Source organism: Numida meleagris, chromosome 3 (genome assembly GCF_002078875.1).
Source record: "Numida meleagris isolate 19003 breed g44 Domestic line chromosome 3, NumMel1.0, whole genome shotgun sequence".
Taxonomy (NCBI): domain Eukaryota; kingdom Metazoa; phylum Chordata; class Aves; order Galliformes; family Numididae; genus Numida; species Numida meleagris.
Genome location: NC_034411.1, coordinates 81,753,775 through 81,781,458, shown reverse-complemented (window position 1 = coordinate 81,781,458; position 27,684 = coordinate 81,753,775). Strand labels below are relative to the sequence as shown.

General features: G+C 38.9%; 1 protein-coding gene across 1 annotated transcript in view; it reads left to right on the top strand.

Annotated features, from left to right (window-relative positions):
* The window catches only part of KCNQ5 (potassium voltage-gated channel subfamily Q member 5), an 86,134-nt gene that overhangs the window by 15,186 nt on the left and 43,264 nt on the right, over window positions 1–27,684 (top strand). Inside the window, exons 4-6 of the mRNA XM_021392013.1 lie at window positions 2,385–2,511; window positions 21,104–21,279; window positions 21,691–21,816. Coding sequence (XP_021247688.1) covers window positions 2,385–2,511; window positions 21,104–21,279; window positions 21,691–21,816 — 429 coding nt within the window. The remainder of the gene's footprint in view (window positions 1–2,384; window positions 2,512–21,103; window positions 21,280–21,690; window positions 21,817–27,684) is intronic.

Genomic DNA, 27,684 nt, shown 5'->3' with positions numbered 1-27,684 from the left:
TAACACTTTTCAACTTTTATCAGCAATTTTATGATACTAATTTAACTGAAATGAAGCTATAAAATAGTCCTTTGTGCATCGTTAAGCACTCTCCATTCATGCCAGCTCCCCACTGGGGAGGCCTAGCAGGGATTTTGGGGTTGGGGATGTGACAAAGGACTCGCTCCTGCCTGTGTGGATCAGCTCCCACACACAGCACTGCCCACACAGGCTGAAGGATGTCTGTGGCATCTCAGAGTATTTACTAAGGAGGTGTTTCTTACACATCTGTATGCACAGTAAGTTTTCTAAAGAAACCAGAAACATTATTGAAATTAAATGGGATTAGGTTTTAACAAGGAAAATGTTTTATTGGAAACAAAGAATGTTTTCTCTCCTCCTTCAGTATCTGTTACCCTTACCCCAAAGCGGTAACTTCTTAGAGAATCAGATGTCAAATGGCCTGGACACGTGCTTTCAACCCACTTAAATTCAGAGACATCATCTAACAGTATGTAAACCAGATTTAACAATTCACACTGTAAAAGTGGTAGTTAAACAACTAAAATACATATTCTTCCTTTTTTTATTTTTTCAATTTGTCTTCTTGTCCTTTTTATTCTTGGCCTACACAGAATTTCGTACAAGAAGATGCACCACACGGTAGGCAGCTGTTATGAATTACAGTTACTATATGGAGAACTTTTTCAGCTTTGCACGTAATCCTTTCTACAGTTGTGCAGCAGCTCAGTCATTGGAATTAAGTTGAAGTTTGCTAAAAGCAAATCTTAAACAATCACACTCATTTTTCCCTGTGTTCTTTTCTTCCATAAATATGATTAACACTTTCTTTAGCTGCATTTTAGTAAAGGGATCTCATTTTGCTTTTGTGATTTATGAATTCAGCATGGGATTTACAAAACTGGAAATGAAGACACTGATGAGGGCCTAAAAAATCTTCCAGTGCAATGCAGTGGTACAAGCTGCCATTCTAAGATGGAATACTATGTTTTTAAATTGTTCTGTGATATCAAGAAGCAAAAGCAAATTAAATTTAGAGTATTTCAATGCACTTCCATTAATCATAAGCTTGTAAAGCAACATTACATTATCATTATTATGATAAAATAATAGTATTGTCATTAGTTCAGGTAAATTAATGACTGAGTTGATATATGTGATCTCTGCAGCCTTATTGGCTTCTAGAATTTTAGGATCTCACAGCCAAAAAACATCCAAACTCTTTATTGAGGAAGAGTCAATATTGGATCAACCCTACCCTTGCAAACATTCCTCTTTTTCATTTGTTTGTAGTGTTTTCTCATTGGTACCACAGAAGTACTCATCCTGCAGGAATAACAAATTAATTGGCTGAAGGGACAGCTTTCTTCTGAATGTGGGAATGCATTCAGCTGCCAAATAAAAAACAGCTTTCATCCTCTTCTTCTAGATGAACTGCTTAAGAACCTCCTTCAAGTATTTTTCTCCGTTTCATTGGCACACAAATCTTATCTTTTCAAAACTGATAACTTTATTATGGCATTCCAGAATAATATCAGAATTGATAATTCTGTATTAGTATGTAGGTATTATATCACTGCATATTATAGAGATGCAGATTTCCTTAAGGTATAGAGCTGAATTGTGCTCCAATCTCTATTGCTAAAATTCTGTTAATCTCACTGTTGTACTGATTTTTTTTCCATTAACAGTTGCCTAAGTACATGTTGGTGCTGTTGAGATGAACATTCTTGAAGAAGATTCCAATACAAAAGAATTGCAATCTAGGCAAAGAGGGAAATACTTCTGGATGTTTTCCAAAACTTGTCCAGGAAAAGTTATGCCTAGTATGAATATTTATTTGTTATTTTACAAACAATTACATACCTATTGTATATAATTACAGTTGTATGTATTAACTTACTCCTGGGAATAAATGGATTCCCTAACTGCTGCTTCTTCATCTCAGTCAGTTCACCTTTGTACTGTTATTGTGAAGTACAATTAAGAAATATTTACCAAAACATTCAGCCTTCAAAATAAGAACAAATTTTATGGGTGTGGACATATAAAATATGTATATCTCTCACTAGCTATGTAAACCACCTGTGGTTTGATCCTCAGTATCCAAAATTCACTGGAGAATTTTGAGTTGGTATTGCATTTATAGGATGCAGCCCTTCTGGTTTTCATACTTAGTAGCTGATTTTAGCAGGTTAGACTTGGATGCTTCTCCAGAAAACTCTGGGGCCTCTGTTTCCAGCAACCGTGATGAGAAGCAGGATCCCAAGATTGGCTTTGGGATCTTCTGGTGATAAAGATGGATTGCTAGACACATATGGTGTTTCTTAATGCTTCCATGTTGGCTATCTGTTACAGACATTTTTCTTACTTGTCTTTTCTAGGAATTTGTCATGATTGTTGTCTTTGGTTTGGAATTTATTATTCGTATCTGGTCTGCTGGATGCTGTTGTCGATACCGGGGATGGCAAGGAAGACTGCGCTTTGCAAGGAAACCTTTCTGTGTAATAGGTGAGTGTCCTAGTTCTAGTTTATTTTAACATAAAAATAAAACCCCTCCCTTCTGTTTCACTTCTAAATGAAAACTAATGGAATCAGGTAGTTTACAGTAACCAGGTGTAAATCCAAAACAGCTGTGTGTCAACTGTCATCTGCCTAAAGCATCTCTAGATATAAAATCAGAAGGTCCCTAATTACCAATCAGCGTGTGTTCTTATGTTCTCCAGAAGACATTTTCCTATGTATGTTATATACCTGGCCTGTGTATTGGAACGATGAAAGGCTGAGAGCTGATCTCACTGAAAATCATGGGAGCTGTGTGCATTTAATGGCCACAAATCTTTAGAAATCTTTAGATATCTTTTATATACATGAATACACACCACACATATACACACATATGTTACGTGTCCTTTTTATTTAAATGTCTGAGCTTACAGCTGTGTACATTTAATTAAATTTGAAAACCTACCAAGAAGCATATATCAGTCTGTCCTCTGACAACATTGGTGATTCCTCCATCGCTACTCTCTGCGTAGAATATAACATACTTCCACAGGTGTTCCAAGAGTCTCTTTCTCCCCTTTTTTACTCTAGAAATTCTTTCTGTAAATGATAAATAGGCCCGCAACCAGTCACATCCTTATTTTTAAAAATAATCTGCATGAAATGAGTTTCCCAATAAAGGTAGAAATCACGAATGTCTAACCGAGTTAATCTGATAGTTTATTGTTTTTCTAATCATATGGAGCAAATGCTTTTCACAGAACGCCTGTGGAACTTTGGGGTCTGAGCTTCTCAATTTGTCTCTAACCATCTTTCCTCTCTGCAACCTTTAACTTATCTACTTTGTTCTGTTCGGGCAACAGGGAAGATGTGTCATTATCTTACCCAGGATCATTTTAGGTGCCAGGTCTCACTCACTTGCCCCATGGGCAAATGTGTCTTTCTGCACAGAGGAAAAAACTTTAGAAATTGTATAGAGGGCAAGTTACTCTTTGTAGTGGAGAGGTGAGAATGGGGATATTTTCTTGAACCACAGGTCAGAATGTGCTGGAAGAGCAGTCCGCCTACAGAGGCCATCTGAAGCCATTGTGGGCTTCATAGCTTTGAAGACAATTTCCGGAGCCAGATAAAGCAGCAAAGCTCAATCCTTTGTAGTATGTGGTTCAAAGTAGGAGATAGGAAAGTGATCATTATTTAGAAAAAAATATTTCAAAAATATCAAGAGTGAGAGGTACTTAAGAAGAGAGTACTGAAAGCCTAGTGAGGTAAGTCAGTAATAATTACATACTGTATCATTTAAATATCAAAAGAAGAGAGAGGAGACGCTGATTTGGTTAAAAGTTGTGGTGGGACCTTCTTCACTGCAGGTACACTGGAAAGGTGGGTTGAGCAGTGAATAAGCTGGTGGACACAAAACGTTCAGAGAGTAGCTGGGGAACCAATAAGGACTGAATGAGAACTTGAGAAGCAAGGGAAAAACAATTTTTTATGGAAAAAAACAGAACCAGAGTAGAACCAGGCTGTTAATATACTGGGAGAAAGAAAATTAATGATAGAGGGGAGATTATGGAGAAAAAACAAAAGATGAAGATAATGAATCATTATGTCAGCATGTTCCTTTCTATTTTCAACCTCTGCTATCAACTTACAATACCACACCTTTACCATATTTCACATTAATTCAGTTATAGAAAACACACAACAGAAACGTACAATGAAACTGTTAATGAAGAAATTGATATTTTAAGGGACTGAGCATTAATTGCGGCTATGATAAGATTGATACTTAGCTCATTTAGATCTAAGCAAATCTATCCCTTTTTCTTTTGTAGGTGAAAGGGATGAATAAACTGATCATCTCTTATAGTTCTGTTTTCAGAAGAAGAAATGGGATTATTATTTTTAAATATCCTTGTGAACATCATTTCTAAATTCGTGGGAGTAAATGTTCTTTTATATGTTTTATTGCTAAGGTTTTCCTCCCTGGACCCTGATAACGAGAGAGGTTGTAAGGACAGTTGAAGCTTAATATTACTTCACTTCATATTTGGTGGGGAAGGAGTTCATCAGTAGATCTGTTCTGGACAGTTTCCCAGACTTCTTCTGTTCCTGCTATCAGCTTTCCCCTCTGTCTTGCCCTTCAGTGACCCAGTTCCCTTGAAATACCTCACTCACACATCAGACGTTATCAGCTGGTCAGTTAATACTTTGTATAGCCCTTTTAAAAAAGCTTTTAAATACATTTTCTGAGAATGGCCCTTATAAGCACCAATATAGCAATAGTCCCGTGCTACATGTGCTAGCAAGCAGCAGTCAGGCACCGATGGTCCTTCATGTTTTTGCTAATTTACAAAGTCCACAGGAGAGCTGCTCTGGTTGCGGTTCAGTAGTGTGGCATATCTTTTTATTTTGCAATCTGAATGCTCTGAGAAAGAACCTCCCATAGGGAAAGAGAATAGTTTTCCCAGTCAAACATTTTTCCCCGACTATTTTAACCTTCTGCACAAAATTCACTTTAGTAAGGTAACTGTACCAAATGTGTTCTGCTAGGTTCTGAAAACCCTTTTAGTTTATAACGGTATTTTCTTAGCAATTGCTGTTTTTCTTATAAATTTCTGCCTGTTATGACCTCTATTACATGTGGTTTAAGAGGAAGGTAGGTCTTCCTTATTGTGCGTAATATTTTCTTGTCTTTGGTAGCAATTCTGTTGCTCTTCCACTGTTGCTGTGTGTCTGTGTTACTGGAAAAAAAATTCATAAGTCCATCCATGTAGCTGGCAGGACTTGAGCACGGAATTTCAAAGCATAAGCATTACACAAATTCTCAATTTAAATTTGGGTTTTGACACTCTCATTTCTGAATCTTTTCAGAATCTTCAACTTAGCCCACTTCTAGTAATATAACATTTTTCCAGGACAACTACACTTACTGATGGTCCAGGCAAGTGAAATGTTTCAGGATTTCAGTTAGTCCGTTAGTAGTTTCCCCACAGCTGCTTCTATTTTACTTCTTGTCAAGTTATAGCAGGATGGAAATGTCACAAGTTCACATTCTGTTGATGATGCAGAATGAGCGAATTCCCAACAGGAAGCTTAAGTTCATTATTTGTAATCATTAACTTCATGGCTGGCAAACTGCATTTCAGAGCATTAAGTGATAGCAATGGCAATTGAACGTTACTGGATCTATTTTTTGTTAATTAAAGTGGTAACGAGCCATCATATGGTACTTTAGTCAGATCTTTATAAACAAATCCATATCTAGTGTCTTGCAAGATCTTTTGAACCTTTAATTTATTTTAATTCAATGTCTTTATGTCATGATGTGTTTTGTGCCTGTCAACTTGGTATTTAGATACATAATACAGTTTAAATGCAGCCAGATAGTAAATCTGTTGCTCATGATAAACAATATAAACAGTCCCTTTCCAGTATAATTTGAACTTTAAATAACCCAGTGATGGTCTGTAATTAAGTATATGCTTGACCAAAGAGACACATTTCACATTGCATCTCATTATAAATCCCAACCAGACCAAGTTCCAGCAGGCGCAAAGTCTTTCCTGGGTTGTTCTCCTGACATCTCCTGCCAGCCTGACTTGAAATCATCTCAGGAACACCCTGACCACTTCATTCCAGAAAATGTGCTGACAGGAGTAGTGTTTAGACTGGAAACTGAAAATTCCTCGGATGCTTTCAGCAGCCATAGTTATGTGCAATGAATAGTACTCTTTATATTTTAAAATCAGTATTTAATGGAATGTCCTCATATTTGACAGTCCTTGCTGCTGAGTTCATGCTGAAATTTCTTCCTGGTATGTGTTAAAGAATTCAGCAGTCTATATTTGTTAATTGACATGGGTTTTGATTTCACCACTAGTATCACTATTTTGAGCAGAGAAGTGACCAACATGTATTGGGCAACCTGACTCAGCTGTGTTTTATATTTTCTTCTTTCCCACTGAGGAGCTGTGGGTAGTGACACATTTCATTTTCAGGAGTCTTGGGGACTGAAGTTTTGATATGTGAGCTGAGCATTCTGTGCATCTGCTGAGGTGCCTGATGGTCAAAGAAGTCAATAAGACTAGTGAAATTTTTTTGATTAAATGATTGTTCATTGAAAAATACTGATTAACTGAAATGGTTGGACTAGGTGATCTTGTAGGTCTTTTCCAACCTAGCTGATTCTATGATTCTATGAAATGTTCCTCCAATCCAAAATTAAGTAATTGTTAACATAAGCATGGGTGTGAAACGTTAAGAGGCAGGCAGCGATTGTACCAATGCCACTTATCTGCCTCAGCATATGGAATCCCAGAAACAGTAAAGTAGCTGATTTGTTTTTTATATTCCATCATTCATAGCATCTAAAAACACATTTTTAATGAAGTGAGAGAATAATATGTAGAGCATAACTGACATGCAAGGAAATATTCATTTTTCTTGCCATCTTCCCAGCTATCATGCTGCACATCAGCTGCTTTGGTAGCATGACATTCTTTGCAACTCCCATCTGTGATCACTGTCAGTTTTTTCCCTTGGCTCCTCTTTGAGAAGTATTGCTCCTTCGGTGGCTATAAAGGTTTTGCTTTCATAACAGTGAATTATGCTCTCCAGGCAGAAATTGGAATCATTTCATAACATTTCCATAGAGGTTCATAATAGCATCCTATTAAAGTAGACGTTTGCTGCTTTGGACTTCTGCTCCTGTCCATTACTCTGTTCTTAGTGTAAGTACAATTTCTTGGTGAAATGACTAGCTTGCAGTATCACCATATTTCAAAAATATCCGCTATGTTACATAGGATGCTCCAAAAGTAATCCCTCCTATTCATTTCCATAGAAACAAGAACAGTTATAAAGAGCATAAAAACACCATTTGATAGAACAAATTATCAGCTACAAACACTATTTTTCTACATTCACCACCATTAGCTATGCATTTTTGCCAGTGATGAACAAGAGCCTGCATGCCACGCTCACAGAAGTCTTTATGGCCGTGCAGAATGTGGCTTGTCTTTCACATTGCTGTCACCGCTGCTGAAACACACCACCCACTGCCTCATTGTGCTCACATCCACTGTTTGATCTCTACAAATGTTCAGTAAGTGTCAGAGAAAGTCAATGGGTGCCATTTTTTCCGCATGGAGGAATTCAATTCCACGTTAGCTTCATATGCACTTCCATGTCACACACCATGTTGTCAGGCTGGCCCTCTGCTGTTATCTGTCGCATGGCAACAAAATGTAACAGAATATTGGTGGAAAGGTTCAACCTCTACTGCCATACTACCAACATCCACTTCTGATGCTGTGGACCAACATAATAAAATAGGAGGCATTACTTTCAGAGCAGCCCTCGTACCAACAAGCTGATACTTATTTAGGGGTGCTGAAGCAGCATATGAGCATAAATGTCAATGTTAATCCCTTGGCATGGTACATCAGACAACTGTTGGTTCATTTGAGCCACAATTAACTCCTCCTGCAGGTGTTTGCTGAAAAAAAATCAGGCTTTCTCCTGTGGTATCCCATCCCCACACTCTGAACACTGATGAAGAAATGAAGAAGTCTAAGGGGGATTATCTGCTTGGCATGTACTGAAGGAATCTTTCTAGAATGGTTTTAAAGCAATATGGAAATAGGGGAATTTTAGTGAGAAACCTTTATGTGCACTTTGTTTCTTTTATATTCACCCTGCACCATACAATAGCAGGCAGCATGCTTCTGTCTTGCATTTGCTGTATGACTTTCAGCCTCTTTGGTGCTTTTAGTTTCAATTGCATTATTATTATGATTACTGTTTCACCTGCTTAGTGTTTTGGCTTTATTGCTGCCTTTTGTGAAGACTGATCTATTTCTGTTCAGGTAATCAGTGTGTGAGCCATTGGTGTGTGAGCTAAAAGAGGGCTGTAGTTACAGGCTTATAAATGCAAGTTTTGCCCAGTGTTACATTCAGAATAGTCAAATTGATTGCCAGATGTCTTCATCCAGCCTTGCAGTAAGCTCATAAGTGATTAGAGGGCTTGAAGAATGTTGGTTTCCGCAGATGTTTCCATTCTTTTACATCCTTGTGGAGAACTGTATGTTGCCACCAGCACTGCCAAGGGGCTGGGAGCCTGATGGGCACAATAGTCCAGTGAGAATTACAACAATCTCTATTTTCATGATTGTGCCTTGCATGGTTGCCCTCAAATTGCTGCTGAAAAAAAAAAGGAACTTGTGTACAGGAGGAAAAAGTACAGGTTTTAAATTTCTCCTTTATACAGCTGCTATGTTAAATAGAGCAATTAGGAAGAATTTTACAATGTAACAACATTGTTTCATTGTGTTACAGAGTTTAATATATCTCAATTTTAATACAGCTATGTAGAAATATTTGCATAATTCTAGAAAGCAAATTGGGCGTATCCTGCACATGTTAATTTCCTCTCCTCCCTACCCACCCCTAAGCACCAGGATGCTAGAGCATGAAGTCTTCTCTTAAGGAGAGATTATACTTTTTTTACCTTTAAGATTTTGCTTAAACTCTCCAAAGTGAAGATTTTACATTTCCACTGGGAGATGACAGTGCTGTTTACAGGAGATCTAGGGAATGTGTCCACTAGACCTAAATTAATTCAACACACCAGCTCCAAAATGGTGTAAGTGCTTCGTAGTGCCTGGTGGAGCCATCTGTTCCCACCACAGAAGGAGGCAGCTCCAGCCCGTGGCCCACTCATGCCACCCTGTCCTGGGGCCCGCAACAGCCTGGGGAGCAGCCATGGGATAGCAGAGTCACATGGCCCAGGCCCACATCTGCCACCTCAGCCTGCTCCTGAGACCCGTGTTGGGGGCTGCTTCGTTTCGGGTGTGCCTGAGGGATTGCAAATACCCCAAGCAAAGTGGCAGGTCGCAAAGACCATCAGATACAGTCCTGAGCTAGTCAACAACCCCTTCCAGCCAGCTGGGGGAATTTGAGGAAGTTGGAAGTAGTACTGTAATCACTTCTCCTTCTCTTCAGGATTATAGCACTTGTATTCTTTGAAAATAAAGCTTCCTGCCAGCACCGTAGTCCTTTGTGGGCTTCCCACCTACCAATGCAGGCAGCGTGGCGGCCGGGGATGAAGTGGCTGGAAAATGCAGTAAATTCTGTATTTATGGAAACAGAGAAGTCCCTGGAGGTATTCACACTGCCTATGCAGCAATCCGGGATGGCTGTGTAGGTTAGGAATGCAAGCTGTGATCAGTCAGGAGGGAGAGGTGCATGCCTATGTAGAGCTCAGAAAGCACAAGGTACAAACTCATCTCTTCCAGGTGACACAGAGGGACCATCTTCCTACCTTCAGCACCTGCACTGAATAGCTCAGCTAGGTCCTGGGCACCTCCCACTTCCCCCAGCAGATTGGAGAACAGATTCCTATATCCCTTTCTCTCCACCTACAGACTTTTCCTCTCCCCAAGAGAACGCTTCTCTCACCTGTCCTTTTCAGTAAATTTACTTCTTAATTTTTCTTGCCCGTTGCCAATTAGTTTTTGTCTGTCTGCTTTCACCCTTGGTTTCTGTTCCCATGGTTTTTGCCCTTTCCACTCCTGTACTGCTGCACTGCCTTTGCTTTAAACAAGGATGCAAGGATGGATCTTATAAGTTTCTTCCTGCCTTGTTGCAAGAGCCCAGTGTACAGAGAGCACTGCCTCCCTGCTGGCCTGTCAAGGCAGAAGCCCGGACTGGTATTTTTTTACGTGTGAGCTGCTGCCAGTAACCCCTAAGCAGGTCGTTCATAACTGTAGCTCGGACAATCACATACTTATACAGGAATTTGGAAAACCTAATTCCAGTAATTCCAGTGAAACATCCAATCCAGTTAATTTTCTCTCGTTATTCTTTTACATCCTGTGGCAATGAATTTTACAGGTTAATTGCATGTTTTGTTGTTTTTTATCAGATAAAAATTGTCTTTTGATCTTGTTCTTATAAGGAAGGGTAAATAGGAGGCATCCACCAGGCCTTCTTGTCTTTCGCTAGTTTGCATACCTCTATCTGCCATCTCATACTTGTCTTCTGACTAACTGCTCCTGAATTATTTAGTCCTTTCTCACTGCACGTCTTGCCATGCCTGTAGTTATTTTGTGTTTTTCCTGCTTGTAACTTTGCCCATCTTTTACAGTCTGACTTAATGAGCATGGTTATTCATCAGGTGGGTGTCTCACCATCCGTCCTGCTGTCTTTTGCTCCAGAAGGCTTCTCTGCTTTTTCCTGCACAGCAGCAGCCTTTTTCACTAAGATCTGCTACTGTGCAGGAGAAAGCCTCAGACGTAGTAGAGTGAGTGGCCAGCACTGCTTTTCCAGTGTTTGTAGGGCATAATTTCTCTTACATGAAGCAGTTACTGGGCAGAGCAAGTGAGGATTTATGGAAAGGAGTTGTGTGTGTTACTTGTGGTTTATGTCCTTGGTTGGACACAAACTGGGCTGGTGAACAGCACCGAAGATAGGATTTTAAATGTCTTTCTGTCAGCCTGTCTTAAAGCCAAATAAAGCTCAGGCTGAATCATTAGTGCTCTCTTCCTTCTGGCAGATGCATATCAATAACTTTAGGATCAATTATTGGAGAAAGCTAATAAAGTATAAATCCATGAAAGGCTGGTAATTGAAGCTAATCTTAGCTTGCAGGAGGCCCTTGGTTTTTTAAGATTTATTGAGCCAGCTGTTAATAATATAAAGATGTTTGCTGAGGACTTATTCAGTCCGCAGTAAGAGCATGTACTCAACAGTGCTATGAACCTTAACTGCTAATGCTACAAAGGAGAAATGTTCCCACTGATGTCATTATTCCTATCTGTACTAAATCAAAAATTGTAACCATAACTACAATTTAAATTTCAGTATTTGTTGAGCTATTGTGATTCTTAGCCCACTGAGAAGTATTTTGGCTTTCTATAACAAAAGGTAAAATGACATTATTTTTATACATTTGCCATAATGGCTTGAAAACATGCTACTTTTACACAGTAACAATGAACATATACTTTTAGCTCATAGACATCTTAATGAGTAATATTATTTGATCCATTCTTGAGGATGAAGTTAGTTTCTTATTAGAAACCTTGATTAAAAATGACAAAACAAAAATCTGACCCATCTTCCTCATTCTGGATCTTTATAAAGGAATATTTCATATTTCTGTCAAAAAAAATCACATCCAATACTGACTTTTAGAAAATATTCCTTGTTTTTCTATTTCAAAAATTGTTTGACCTACAGATGCCAAATTTCTTGTATTTGGTTAGCTTTACTAAGGAGTGACTTGGTCTTGTTTCCAATTTCATTTCCTTTTGTTAGGGAGCAATATATGACTGCATTGTATGGTAAAGGATTTTACTCAAGGTGTAGCAAAGATGGACTAAGATGCCTGTGAAGAAAGGGATTCACTGGTGCTGCTTGGGGTATTCATATATAGAGAAAACATGAGATAGTCTCCTGCATGATTTAGAAAGATTAGATGTTTCCTGTGGTTAAAGCAAGAAATCTTAAGGTAATCATTTTTATTTAGGATGGAATGAAGAAATACTCTGAACGCTGAACCAGGTTTCAAATAAATGAGCAAATGTTTAGCAGCAGTTTTATAGCAGGTTTGTTTTATGTTCCCTCATGTCCACTTCCCTCCATGGTTTCTGTTGCCTGCATGTAGGAACCTGGGCCAAAACCTGAAATCACAGACTCATCATATATAGAGTATCCTGAGTTGGAAGTGACCCACAAGGATCTCTGAGTCCAGCTCCTGGCTCCACACTTCACCTGAGGTTGTTACCAGTGCTTATTTTCCATGGCACTGAAAATATGTGAAATACTTCTTATTTTGTATTATACTGTTATACTTCATTTATATTATTTCATTATTATATAGATTTTATACATCATGTAAATGACTCCATGTGTTATTTTATATGCATGTTGTAAATTTTAATGTAATTTATCATAAATAATATCAATTCCTACTATTTCCTATCAGACAGAAAATATAAGTTTACATGTTGGTGAGCTGCTTGTCTAAACAGACACACTTTGGCTCTGTAAAATTAACTTGTATCCCCAAGAAATGTCCCCATTTCCAGGAAGCTGCTTTCATTTCACATAAAAATAATTTGCTTACTCACATGATTCCAGCATATTGCAAATGAAAAATAGAGATGGAAAGAAACGTTCAAGACAATTAGTCTCTTCTGATCTTGTCTCTGGAGTAGGGCTCAGCTGATGAGTAAGAAAACCTGAGTTTCTACGCACAGATCAGCTTTAGTGCACTCCTTAGAATTGAAGCCAATGATTAATGTAGCCATTGTTGGAAGAAAAAAAAAAACAATAGAGTAAAAGTTGCAACTTCTTTTTTTCTTAAATTCCACTTCAGTGCCTAGAGAGTATTACACATTTGTCTAACTTCTTAATTTTCTGTGTGCCATTACCATGCAGTCCTATATTCCTGTTTTTCTACAGCAATAAAAGTCAATTTTCACACTCATCTGTGCTTATCTCTGAAAAGTATCTTGGTGCACAGAACTATTTCACTTTCTTCCTTCTAAAAATACCAAGTAGTTTCACATCTTGAAAAACAATTACAACAGGAAGCAAAATCACCAATGTGTTTTGCCAGCAAGGACAATTAAGACAGTTTCCATCCAGAGAGTGTCATATATTTGAAAACCCAAAGACCTTTTGGCTGGAGTGACAACAACATCTGCAAAAATCAAACAGCGTCATCCATCCCAAGAATTTCCTGAAGATATCCTGCCAATTACTTTTACTAGTAGGTGACGATTAATCATAACCTGTCTGGCATCCAAGCAGAGAGATCTGATCTCTGACCAGGAAAAAAAAAACAAAACAACTATATTCAGACATTACTGAAAGCAAATTTTGCCAGGACTCAAGATACTAAGCACTATTATTCTTAATGTATGCAAAACTCAAAGAGTATCTTGTATTGCTTGGGTTTTTTTGTTGTTAATGATATGGTTAGCCTTTTTTTTTTAATTTTTTTTTTTTTTTTTTTTGCAAAACTGAGGTCTTGTTCCTGCAAATCTACTCTGCTTTTTGTGGGATGTGCAGAATGCAGTTTCTTGTCTGTCCCAAATGACTCTAGAGATGTTCAGGTGATATAATTCAATGGATGACATCAAAATGATTTTTTATAGGCTTAAGAACAACATCATATCACTTTTCATAGAGTGAATTCAGGTAACCTAAAAAGACTGTATGTCTCCAGAATAGTCTCCAGAAATCCAGTTTGCAGATTTTGACAATCTTGTACAAAATGAACTGAACTTTATCAATAAATAGTCCTGCTCCTTCCAATTAGACAATTAAAAAAATATGATAACATCCATCATCTCTCTAAATACGATACCAATCATCTCTCTATTTGGAGATTTAATTCCAGATTCGATCCTAAACTTATTTTTTAATTGAGATTTTGCATGTTTTTAAGATAAAAATATTGAAAATTCTTGACATCTAAGTTTGATGTTTAGACGAGGTCATTGGAAGTTCAGCCCATATTAGGCCAGATTTTGTTGCTTTAACTATGTGAAATATCCCTCTGATTTTGTAGCAATGGGACTATTCACAGAGCAAAGGAACTGCCACCTGGCAAAAATATTACAGTTTGCCTCTTTACAAATTAACTATTGCATCATGCTCTAATAGTGAATTTTATTCATTGCCTTCTTGAACCAGTAGAGGGAAGTAGTTAATCCCTTGTTTGAAGCTAAAAGCATTTTTGTAGCCAGTTGAAATGACCTTTTCCATTGTGTGACCTTTCTCAACAAGTGCTCAATGAATAATGGTACAATTATTTTCCTCTCTGAATACCCCTCTGTTTGGGTATTCAGAAGCCTACCTTAAACTCTATGAATGTCTTTTTTTTTTTTTTTTCCAAGCAAACCTACAGAAGCATAAAGTATGCCAAGGCTGGATATGTTACCAGCTGTGAAAAAGGCTGATGTCCCTGTAGATGAGTTCATATAAATTTAAGAATCTGAAAAAAGAAGAAACCTTATTTTCCTGTACTGCTGCAGGTGTTAATCATTAGGCTATACTTTATCTGCTTTAAACAGCCAATTGATATCAGTGATATCAGTGTAGGATAGAGCCCACTGAAAATATTTTTGTTATTATATTTCTGTAGTGTGGCATGCTGGAATATAGTGCTCCAGAATGTGTGTTGTGTTAACTGTGTGCCATAGTGTCTGATTAAAATTCAAAGTACATTTTTACTTTGATTAAATGAACTCTCAGGCCTCAGCCAACTAGATGTGGAGATTGTTGCAGAAAAATTGAAGGGAGTTCTGATCATAGTGATAAGCATGATGAAGCTACTGGAAGGGCTGGTATATGAAGAAATATCAGGAAAACTGAAATGCTGGTCATTCTCTACCTCTGCATTCACCTTTTTGTGACTCAGAATATAAAGTTGTTAATTATTTCTATGTGAGTGTTGTCGTAAATCTGGATTCAAACTTATTTTAAACCCTTAGCAAGTGTGAATAATTGCTCAATGTGCTGCAGTACGCATATATGAGTATAACCTGTACCTTTGTAACCATATGGAACTGACTTCAAAGCACACTTGATGCTCTTAGTAGATTGTAGAGCTCAGTGACTACATCACAGGATCTAATTACTTTGTTTTCATGAGAAACTTTGAAATGTAGGGTAATTAATTGTCCTGAGAACTATTCATGAGAAATGGCCACTACAAGACACCTGTTTTCTCCAGCTAATAAATAGTAACTCTAGACCAAAAAAGTAGACCTTAGAAGGACATCCTAAGTGTAGCCTAAATTTTGTTATACAGTTGCCTGAGAATTTCCTTTGTGTGTTAATAAAGTTGAAGGCTAGATAAACCACATTTTTCAGATATTCTACTTATTCCTACACTTTTGGAGGCAGACATGTCCTACTCTTGTCCTAGCTCAGTGCATCTCTGTACTGTTCTGTAGTGGGAACAGACATGGCAATCGACAACCACTGCAGTTTCTGCATGTTCTTAACAAGTGCAAACTTGTGGCATTTTCTGTGAATTTATAGCAAATACTATTTTGGTGATATAATGATGATCGTGGAATGACTAAATGCTGCTCATTTTCTGTTCTGATAAAGACAGTGAAAAAATATTGCAGCGTTCATTTAATCTGTATTGGCTCAAAACGGTATTTTTATTTAGAAGGAAAGGACATTCCAACCCATCAGAATTAAATGCAGGCAAAGCATTAAATACAGAAGAAGCTGCTACTAACTTGTTATTACATTATACTTTGAAGAAGATGCAAGTGAGAGAGAGAGATTGCAGGTTTGTATATTAGTTCAAGTGTATATATGAGCTGTGAGCAGGTGAGAGATGGTCATTAATTACATTTTCCATGTTCATTGCAGAGGAGTTGGACCAGATGACCTTTAAAAGTCCCTTCCAACTCAAATGATTCTACGATTCTATGATTTCCTAACATCAGCCTGATATCATTCCCATAACATTAGAGATTGTCCTGATGGTATTTGAATCATAGAATGCATCATAGAATGGTTTGGGTTGGAAGGGACCTTTAAGATCATGTAGTTCCAACCTCCCTGCTATAGGCAGGGACACCTCCTCTAGACCAGGTTGCTCAAAGCCCCATCCAGCCTGGTTTTGACTGCTTCTAGGGAAGAGGCATTCACAACCTCACTGGGCAACCTGTTCCAGTGTCTCACCACCCTCACAGTAAAGAATTTCTTCCTAATATCTAGTCTAAATCTACCCTCTTCCAGTTTAAAACCATTTCCTCTTGTTCTGTCACTATCTGCCCTTCTAAAAAGTCCCTCCCCAGCTTTCCTGTAGGCCCCTTCAGGTGCTGGAAGGCCGCTATAAGGTCCCCATGGAGCCTTCTCTTTTCCAGGCTGAAGAGCCCCAGCTCTCTCAGCCTGTCCTCATAGGGGAGGCGCTCCAGCCCTGTGATGATCTTTGTGGCCCTCCTCTGGACCTACTCCAACAGCTCCGTGTCCTACTTGTGTTGGAGGCCCCAGAACTGGATGCAGTACTCCAGGTGGGGTCTGACGAGAGCAGAGTAGGGGGGCAGAATCATCTCCCTCAACCTGGGTTGATGCAACCCAGGATACGGTTGGCCTTCCAGGCTGCAAGCACACATTTCTGGCTCACGTTAAATCTTTCATCAACTGACACTCCCATGTCATTCTCCTCAGGGCTGCTCTCAAGCCATATCAAGGCTTTGGGGTGTTTTAGTAAAGTTTCTGTGGTCACTTTTTTTCTCTGTTCCCATCAAGTTTTTTTATATGTTCCAATCAAGTTCTTTAACTGGTGCTGTAAAATTTTAAAGCATCCAGAAAGCTCATAGTAGGGACATTGTATTGAAAAAGCCATGACAAATAGAACAACCCATTATGATTATTTGTGAGGCCTCTTTTTATAATTAGGAATCTCTCAGTCAGGCCATGACCGCTGGAAGTACTTACAGTTTAGAAATGCTTCCTATATGTCCATCAGCAACCCATATGGCTGCAAGTATCAGCACTCCTCTGTGAAGTGAGGAACTCAGATTGGCGCATCCCTCATGAGCTATTGCTGCGTTTCAGGTTTTTGCATTACTGGGCTTCAGTCACTTGTCTTTACTTACATGTCACTATTTTAATGAGATTGGACAATATACAAATGTAATATGTTATACACATCAGTCTAAGTTCGTCAGTTTTCTTTTTTTCTGGGCCCATCAAGTGTTGACACAATGACTGTCACATAAAAAAGCTTTTACCAAGTTACTGTTAACAAAGCTTCTGTGTAATCTTGGGGGGGTTGAGCTGTACTAGATGTAAGGTCTGAAATGAAAGAATACTTTACTTGCAATTTAATTTGAAATTAAGTGTTCAAAATTGAACACTGCAAGAGCTGCCAAGAAGATCCAGAATCTCAGACTGGAGTTAATGAGGGAAGATGCTATCTGCAAAGATAGTGATTTGAGAGATATTTCTGAAGATTGAATAAAATCCACCTCATAGCTGAGGAGATGCTTAAAATTTTGGAAGATCACAAAATATTAGCTTGAAAAAAATCAAAGAAGAAATGTGCTTCAGAAACTTCTGTCTTCTAGTAAGTCATGTCAGGGATGTCTGAAACTATAATGCCCGTTATTCATTCACATTCCAGTGTTTCCTGGTGCTTTACAGCAAGATAGAGTGATGCTTTAGTCCCAATTCAGTTAATTGAAACACTGCTAATTCATTCTATAAAATTAGGATTTTGCCCATAATCCACTTTCTGTCTGTTTTTTAATTCCCGATTTTCTAGTTTTGTCCCTAAAAGATCAGAGGAAAATATTGATAGAATTTTCTTAAAGCCTTCTTAAAATGCAGGAATGCTGTGGAGATTTTACCTATAAGCCAGGGCAAATGACACTTGAGCTATGCTGGATAAAAATGTAGTGGGGAAAGAATCATATTTAACTTTTAATTTTCCAGTACAGATATGCTTAGATAAGAAGCAAATTTAACATATTCAGAAGTGACTTTAAACTGTTGCAGCTTTTTGTTTGGACTCTGTTTTCATTCCTGGAGAGGTTTATTTTGATTTATCTTACACCTGTTCCTGGCAAGTTAAACTACACTGAAATAATCTGCTTGCCTGCCTCCAAGGAAACAGATCCAGGGAGGGCTGCCTTCGGAAGTGGACACACTCTTTCCTTCCCTATTCCCAGCCTGAGGAGGTTTTCTGGAGGAGGAGTGTATTGTGAAGAGGTGAAGAAAATGAGAAAGGTGTGAAAGAAACACCAGTAGATTGGGAAGGCTCTCTTCCCTCCTCCAACTTTTTCAGCATGTGCCCATGCATTTTCTGCTCACCCACTCCCTCACGCCTTTCTCTCTGCTTTGCCTCTCTTCATCTCTTCTCTCCATCTAGAAAGCTGTGTGAGTAGGTAACTCCCTTCGACCAATACTAAAGAGAGGGAAATGTGAGCTACGCTGTTGTTGGCTTCTTCATCTCACACGGTCAGAAGGGACCAGAGACCNTTCTCCTGGCGGGGGGGGGGGGGGGGGGGGGGGTCCCCAGCAGATGCTGTGTGGTGCTGGGAGAAGTGAATTAATTTGAATTTTTTGCACTGTTAGAACAAAAGCTGCTGGACTTCCTGGTATGGGGAGGAATAAGTGAAGAGACAAATAACTTGCTTTTCTAAAAAAATAAGTCATGTTGAAAGCAGTTGAAGGAAACCACAACTCACTGAAAGCACATAAACATTTCTGGACCAAAAACATAATTCCTAATATTTGGATGATATTTTTCAAGTTCTAAGACTGATTTTCTGAAGTGCATGCTGTTTTTTGGATGGTACCTGATTTGCTGCTAGCTCCCCCCACTAAATAGAAATGGCTGCTACATTGCTGTTCTGCTCAGGGTAGTGTGGATCAAGCCAGGCTAACTGTGACGTTCTTTTAGTAACCAGAGAATCTCCTCCTTCAACACAGTCCATGTTGCTCACGGCTTTTTAGCACACCATACAGGAGCATCAGATCCAGATAAACACTCCTAAATATAGAAGTTTGCTTGTAGGTGGGTATGTATGTGCTGCACATCCATACTTCCAGTTGGACAAGATCTAGGGCTTAGTTCAGCGGGATAAATAGAGGTGTCCTCTGTTACATGATATTCCCTGCTCTCCAGCTACTTCTCCAGAAGGGCACAGGCTTCTCAAGTCTGAGGGCATATCTACTGGACCTAGTGGATGTCTCAGATGCCTTAGGGCATCTCAGATGGCACTGGACAAATAAATTCAGGCAGATGAAACAATCCTCTTTTTGTGCCAAGCCCTGAGCACAAGTCAGCTGAGCAGTCAGCAGGAGCCTTCCTAAGGGTTAGCACGCCACGCTTAGTTGACATGATTGGCTTGTGCTGCATGGGGTATTTAGACACCTGATTCACAACTTACAACTTTAAATGTCTTAACATAGAGCTGAACCCTACCACACTTCTTTTTATGGTTTCCATTAGGATTGTTGACATCTTTAACCTTTCCTGATCAATTATCCTGTTTCTGAATTCTTACCCAGACCTGCTGCATCTGGTTACTATGCTCTTGAGCTCTGCACTGTGCAGAGACACCCCAGGATACTATTTGCTATTCCTGGCTCTCTAAAGTTGTTAGATCTACATCTAGAAGCAAATTCAGTTTTACAATAGCCGACTATATAGTAGCCAAATATGATCTAACTATGTAGTAGCCAAAGGCACTATAAAATGTCAGAGCAGAAGACAGGCAGGTCAACACAGGCTGGCATACTTGTCCAACAGCGACACTAGCCAGTAATGGGTGGTTAGGGAAGATCACACAGGGAGGGCAAGCATGCAGTGATATTTCTCAGCCTCTAGTGCCTGATATTTTGAGACTTCCTGAGCCAGAAGTAGGGTCTAGGTGTTTATTAGACCTGGATAGTTTTCTCCTCTGAGATTATCCAGTTGGTTTTGAACTCATGTAAACTTCTACTGACTTGCGGCAAGGATTTCTGCAATTTAACGGGACACTCCTTGAACCACAAAGGTGTCTGTACCATTAATAGTATGGTAAGATGGCAAAGCCATCTTGGCACAAGATGAGTGTTCATACCTAACACAAAAGAAGTAAAACTCATATCAGCATGAAGTTCTCACCTGTGGATATGGTTTTAGATTATTCTTGCATATTAGCATACAAACAGCACAAAATCTTAAGATTTAAACCATGTACTTTGTTAAAAAAAGACTTCAAGCTTTTAAAGAAGGTCAGGAAATTAATGAAGAGGTGGTGAAGTAACAGAGTTTGCTCTGTCCTTTTCCATTCTCTACACACCAGTATGTCTGCCCCAATCATCACAAAAGAACATTATTCCTTCTCACAGTATCCATGTGCCTTCACTGTTATCTTCTCATCTCCCTTTAAATGCTGTTCTGGCTCAAAGGGCAGTTGGCTGATTAGTTCATGCAGAACAAACTCGCTCTCACAGTTTGAATCTGTGACCCGAAGAAATAAATCCTAACACTTGCTAGGCTGCAAAAAAATCTTGCCAGGCTGCCAACTAAAAGAATGCTTCTGAGTGCCCAGTACTATATATTTTCCTTTCCGGGAAATGGTACATCAGGGGAGTTATATCCAGAAACTATGTATCTGAACAGTGTTTGTACTCACAGGAAACTAATAAGTCTGGTTCCACAGGACTCTCACCACTGAGGCGGCTCTATTTTCTGTTTTTTTCTTTTCTTTCCTGGCTTTTCAGTTGGAAAGTTGCTTTGTGAAAGGGGAAAAAATTCAAGACCATCTACTAATTTGTACAGGTACTACCCCAGTCTTCAAAGTTCAATCATGATGGTCCTTGAACTCTGCTCCTCTTATTCATATGTTTTCAAAATGTCTACCAGCAGTTTTCACCCTAGAGATCTCCCAGGGCATACTTTGACTCCAGCCCTCACTTCACATCCCTGACTCAAACAGGACTCTGTGCTTTGGATTCCCACCCACCACAGTAGTCTCTCTTTTGTCCCCCGTCAGCTCATGAACAATACATGTTATTGATTGGTACGTGGACATTAATGTTTTCTATAATGTATTTCTTTCAGACATCATTGTTCTCATCGCTTCAATAGCAGTTGTTTCTGCAAAAACTCAGGGTAACATTTTTGCAACATCAGCACTGAGAAGTCTTCGTTTCCTACAGATCCTTCGTATGGTGCGCATGGACCGAAGAGGAGGCACTTGGAAATTATTAGGTTCAGTAGTTTATGCACATAGCAAGGTATGTAAGTGCTGGTTTTGAGGTCTTCACTGGATTCAGCAAGAATCCAAGGAAATAAACATTTACCAATTTTGAGCAGAGAATCTAGAATTTCCCGAAATAAGATCAGTTGTATTGGGCATTGACACAGTTATGTGTCACCATATTAAATACTAAAAGGTTTTGGAATATGTTGAAAATGTTGGACTTGATGTGCTACTGTAATTATGCATACTTTGGTGAGGTTCCTGGAGCATCAAAGGAGTGGATTTGGTCCATTTTTAGAGAAAATTTGCATCAGCGGGGAAGCACTTGACTTTTAACTACTGAAAGGCCAAAAAAAGTATATAGATATTTTCACTGTGTCTTCCTCAAAATGCCATTCTGTTCAGTCTTTCAAATGGATATTAATCCCTGCTTTGTTTTATCTAGGAATTAATCACAGCCTGGTACATAGGATTTTTAGTACTCATCTTTTCATCTTTCCTGGTTTATCTGGTGGAAAAAGATGCAAATAATCAGTTCTCCACATATGCAGATGCTCTCTGGTGGGGCACAGTAAGTATACAAAAATAATACGCACTGCTTCATGATGCTCGAGTGCTTTGGATTTCACCTGCTGTTGATTTTAACTTAGTGAGATGTTCAGTGTATTGTTTCCACTGGCAGAAAGCTGGTCTCAGAGTCTTCCTACTCCAGCTATTCATTTGTACATCCATAGTTCATTTTACTCCATCCTGCAGAACAGCTGTTTATGAGTTTCTGCTGCAAACCAGATCACCAAACCTCCAAGAGAAGAAAGCATTTTATTTTTTAAACCAGATCTTTTCAGTAATACATTTTGTAGTATTGTCCCACAAGGAGCTGCTTTGATCCAAATGAGAGCTATAAGCTGCAGAACAAGAAGTGTCAGGAAAGTGGGAATAAAATTCTTACATCAGCTTTGCAGTGAAAGGAAGTATGAAGTTGTTTCTCCTTCCCTGTGCCTTGAGGACAAAAAGCAGGAATAAATATTCTGGTGCAGCAGTGTTCTCCAGTCTTTTTTACAGGTGTAAAAGCTCTGATTTAGTTGAGCGTTTAAGGTCTTGCTTAACTATCAAATCACTTGCTTTTACTTTGTTGAAATCTGTGGGATGTAAGTACGTACCTGACTGCTTTTCCAAAAGTAGGAGGATTATATGAATGCTTACATGTTTAAATAAACTAGGCTTTAAATGAACAATGAAGTAATGACAACCTAGGTGTCTAAGTATTTGATTTATTCTTTTATGGCCCAATGTATAGCTTTTTATTTTTATTTTTTTCTAAAATATGCTCTGTAGTGAGCTAGACCTCTGTACTATGTGGGAGTTACTTGAACAGCAGCTAGAATACTTGCCCCAACAAAGCCTATTGCAGAGCTATTGCCGAGCAGTAAAAAAAATGGGGAGGGGTTTGGTTGTTGTTTTGGGGTTTTTTTTGTCCTTCTAATTCAGTGGAACAAACACCATGAGCTCTGATAGTGTCTGGATAGTGGAATGATACCTGTGAGATCATTAATGCTGACATAACCAGGAGCACTTATCCCAGTTTTCCTGGGATAAGCATGAGAGCTGAAGCAACCTCTGCCACCTTTCCTCATCAGAGAGATGTAGAAATGAAGCTTTCTCACCTCAGATCCTCTGCTGAAATGGACTCTGTTTGGATTCAGTAGTATTTGCAGACTCAGAGCTATTAAAAAGCCTTTTCCAAAATGCACTGAATCTTTGAGAAGAAAAATTAATAAGTTTCATTCACATTTTGAGCAAAGGTCAAGGTCATTTCCTATTAGTATAACTAGCCTGTATGTTTGTTTGAAATGTGTTCATCCTAGGAATAATCATTTGTTACATATCTTCCATAGTGACTGTATTGTATTCATGCTCAAAACTGTTGGGGTGGGAAAAGCCAGACCTAATGGCTCTTCTTTGCACATCTACAAAAGGACAGAAATATTTTTCCTGAAACTTGTTTAAGAGTGTCAAGGCAAAATCTCTAATAACATACATGTTTCTATTCTGTAATGTGAATGCACATAAGATTCACATTGGCTAAAGCCATCAAAGTAGGTTTTGCCCTCAGTCTCACCACAACTGTTTGTTTTGTGGATTCTCTATCTGTAACTGAAATAACTGATCCCGAGCAGGAGGATGTTCTCTTTTCTCCAAAAGCTGAGGTTCAGATTTGGCTTACAGCTTTCTGACCTGTCTGCGTAGGCATAATTGTGAAGCATCTGGCTTGGGATGCCAGTGGCCTTGCCTATAGGTACCCAGTCTCCAGCAGACTGCAAACACCATTTCCCTTTTTTGGTTGGCAATGAGTCCTGCAAGAGGCCCTCCTTGGATCATGCAGGTGGGATGTTGTGGCACGCGGGTTTGGGAGTGTATGTTTTCAGCCACTCAGTTTCCCAGGAAACAATTCCTACATCTTTGCAAAGCCTCGTATGACTTAGCACTGGGTAGGCAGAGATTTGGGGCTTAGCACAGGATTGTACCCGTGTGCCAGCAGGCACTTTTGAGGGGACATAGACCCACAAAGACTGGGAAAGATGCAGACCTGAACTCCAACATTCAACTGAGGCTCACATCAGATCCACATCCTTCCTCCTGAGCACCTCTAACAGCAGGAATATGATCTTTATTTTAGAATTTACTTCTGCACTACCTGCTGACTGCTATTTTTTTATGGAAAAACCCTGCTAAGAAATAATCATTGTACTAAGTGGTGCTTAAAATATTTTGTATACTATGAAGCTAGAAAGTATGACTCATAGGTCAGATAAGTAGTGCAACTGAGAAAATAGGAATCTTTTCTTGACATCAGCAGGAAAAACAGTAAATTATAATCAAAAACCTGAAAACAATCTGTATTGTATGTTTCTGTGCCTTTTCTACTTTCCCCCAGTGTGTGACATGAATACATTTAAATTTTTAATGTGCTTAAGTGCACAACATTACTGAAAATCTGTGTTCCCCTTTACCTGTTATCTTTGCCATTTTAATAATAGTATTTTTGGTATAATATGTAAAACAGTATGTGGGAAATGCATAACGTGCTTCTTAGTCATGAGTTGTTTTTACTGCCAGAGTAACCCACATGCAGATTTTGAAAAGGTCAGATTGTGTGGCATTCTAGGGGAAATCAATGCTTAGTCTCATTGATTTGTTTATTTGCAAAAGTTGCTCTTACTTAAACGACAGAATATCTACCAAATCCCAGACTGAATTCTGTGATGGCAGAAGTAGAAGAAAGAAAAGATTGCATGGAAGTCAGGTGCAAATTGTCTTCTTAAATTTCAAGCTCTTAGAGGCACTTACGCTCCTCCCCAGGCCCAGGCCCAGGCCCAGCATGTGGCAATTAGCCCATTCATTAATTCCAATTATTTGAGGGCTGTACCATGCTAAGGTCATTTCATGAATTTCATTTTTAAAGCCCATAACTTTGCACTGAGACAAAAGGCAGGATATGGCATACTAATTTGCATCTGAATACTGCACTGTAGTTGCACATTGTACTGTGCAGCATGCAGTTTAAGCATTGTGCTAATGTTTCTACTGTGAATATTCTTACAGTTGGAGTCCCCATGGTGCTGCTCAACACAGCCTTAAGTATGCATTGTACAAAGAGTTCAAGCTCAGAACTTACTAGAAATGGTTTAACAGAAAGAAATAAGTAAACTGTATGGGAACAAAAAGTCCATTAAAAAATGTAGGTCTTTCAAAATCAAACCTTACATGATTTTCTGAGAAGTGTTAGTGTTAGCTAGAACTAATCATGTTCATAGCAGCATTTAGTTTACTTTTACCTGCAAATGCAATGCAATTAAGATTTCTGTCTCTCCTACACATTTAACAGAGTTTCTTTTAATAAAACATTATTTTCTAGTAGTATCCAGTAGTTACAGTTGGATACAGAATGGCTCTGGCACTCGACCATGACCTGCAGGTGAACAAAACAGCTTACAGCTTACAACAGTGAATAATACTGTCACAGTTACTAGCTCAAATGAGTCAATATTGATGGTGTTTTTCAAATTTAATGTGATGATAGTCTGAACTAAATTTATTTCAGTTAATTGATGTCAGGTAAAGATTCAAAAGGTAAGTACTGCTAGCAGAACATAAAATTATGTCAGAAAAAATATTAGAGAAGAGGGAGGCCCGCTGGGTCCTATCTCATCTGATTGAAGGCACCTAGGTTATATAAGCTCATTCATTATTGTATCACCTCACTTAGTATTAGCACATTTATTAGTTCTAGCAATGAGATAGAACACAAGTTCTATCACAGTGGTTTTTTTGAGTCTAGCTGCATTCCTTGACTTATCTGTCCAATCCTGCATTTTAGGATAGGTTGAGTTACCTTCTGAAGGAATCTTCCTTTCCATCATGCAAGTTTGGGTGACCAGATCATGTTAAAACTCCAAAACACTTTATGTTTCAAGCTAGGTGAAATGAATTCTAACCAAAGAAAGTAAAATGTTTGGTATGTTTTCCTCTATTTAAGCTGTGATGATCAGACAGACACAGGGCTGTTCAGCAGGTATCCCCACACTACAATTTCCCTTCTACTGTTTCTTGATACTTTTCACCATGTTCCTCTCTCTGCCCCAGCCTCCTCCCAGATCAACAACTCATCCCTACTTACTTCCACAGGTTTGTTATACCCGTACCCAGATTTTCTTCTTTCTAATACGGTGATCTAGTTACTCTTGGTCTTGTACAGTATTAATGCTGTTGTTACTTAGGTGTTGTTGTCCTGGCAAGACTTGAATCCTCAAAAAGTTCCCAATACTCTCATCCAGTTGTCTTTGAACTTAAGGTCATTTCTCCCTTAACTCCCCATGAGATCCAACCTTCCCTCCTAGTACCAGCTGTAACTTTTGTCAGCATCTTTCTTATCAGTCACATCTCTCATTTTCTCATGCTATCATGGTCTCATGTCCAGTAATTTTCCACACTACATTCAGTTAATGTTACCCCAAGATTATGCCATTCAGGGCCTGATGTTCAGTTATTTGCTTGCAGAACTAGCAAAGATGACGAGGTTTATTTCTGAACTGGACCATGAGGATATCTGAAAAAATATTTTCTTAGTTGTGTGATCAGAGGAATATAAAATAAGATCAAATCCATTTATTTGGTGTCAAGTAATGTGATATGGTATGGTTCTGACACCTGTGTCAGTGTAAAGACTATCCTGAGATAAAAGAGCCCAAAACGAGCAATAAGCCACTGATATGCATAGACATCTTCATGACCTAAAAGAATGGGGAAAAAGGCTTTAATATGGTTGTATTCTTTTCTTTGGAGAAATCCCATAGATATGTTCTGTAGGACAGTTCCTGGTTTTGTGTAGCTCAGACATCAAATCTCAAAGTTTCAAGTTTATCTTTGATAATTTCAGAAGATGCTAGGTGGCAATATCATTAATATGCAGAGACACTTAGGTCTGTTTTCCTTCTTGTCAGCCCAGGCAGGAGAGATCTCTGTACTTTCCAGCATCTAACAGAGACAGGGAGCTGGACTGAAACCAAGTAACTGGGCTCATTCCAGAGCTGCAAACTGCTTCATGATGATTTGTCTGGAAATGAATTTTGAGGAACATCTATTCAAAGGATTCATTTGTTCAAGTGCTTCATTATTCTATGGATCTTAATAGCTTGACTGTTCTGCACTTGCTTTCTAGTGCTAAGAGCTGGGAATACCCTGTTTGCTTAACAAAATAAAACCAAACCAAGCCCCTCTGCAAGTTCAAGAACATGGTTGCAACAGCTCACCTCTGCCAGAAAGAAAGGGGGTTGCATTCTCATCTGCTTTGTTATCACTCAGTCTCAGTAGCGTGCTTCCTTTGCCTGCCTTGTGCAGGCTCTAGTGCTTGTTAGGTGTCTCCATGAGCTGGCTCAACTCGCCAAAACAAACCACACAAAAATGGTAATTCTGCTTTCCTGGGTTGGAAACCTGTGAAAAGGCGATGCAGGCAGGGAAATGAAGAGGAGCAAGGAGAGCAAGACCTGATAAGCACCCAAGGTGGTGGAGAGCCGAGTGTCCCTCCAGGGTAGCATTGCTACCTTCAGACTTGATAACCACTTGAAATTTCAGCTGCAGCCGTGTACAGCTCACTCTTCTTTCAGTCACTATGGCTTTCTGAGGGTAAATTACATCCGCAGTTTGTTCCCAACAATAGGAGCAATTAAAGGCACTGTTTACTATCTACAGAGCCTTAAATAGTTGAAATCTAATTACTTCCAAAAGACTTTCCTTCTTTTGTCCTGTGGTGACCCCTACATTAAATAGAATTGCTTTGGCTGTCTTTCATAAGAATGAACTTTGAGGAAGCTGGAAGCAAAATATTGTCTCTAGAAGGCATTTTCCTGAAGAATTCATTACTGCCAGAATATTTGCTAAG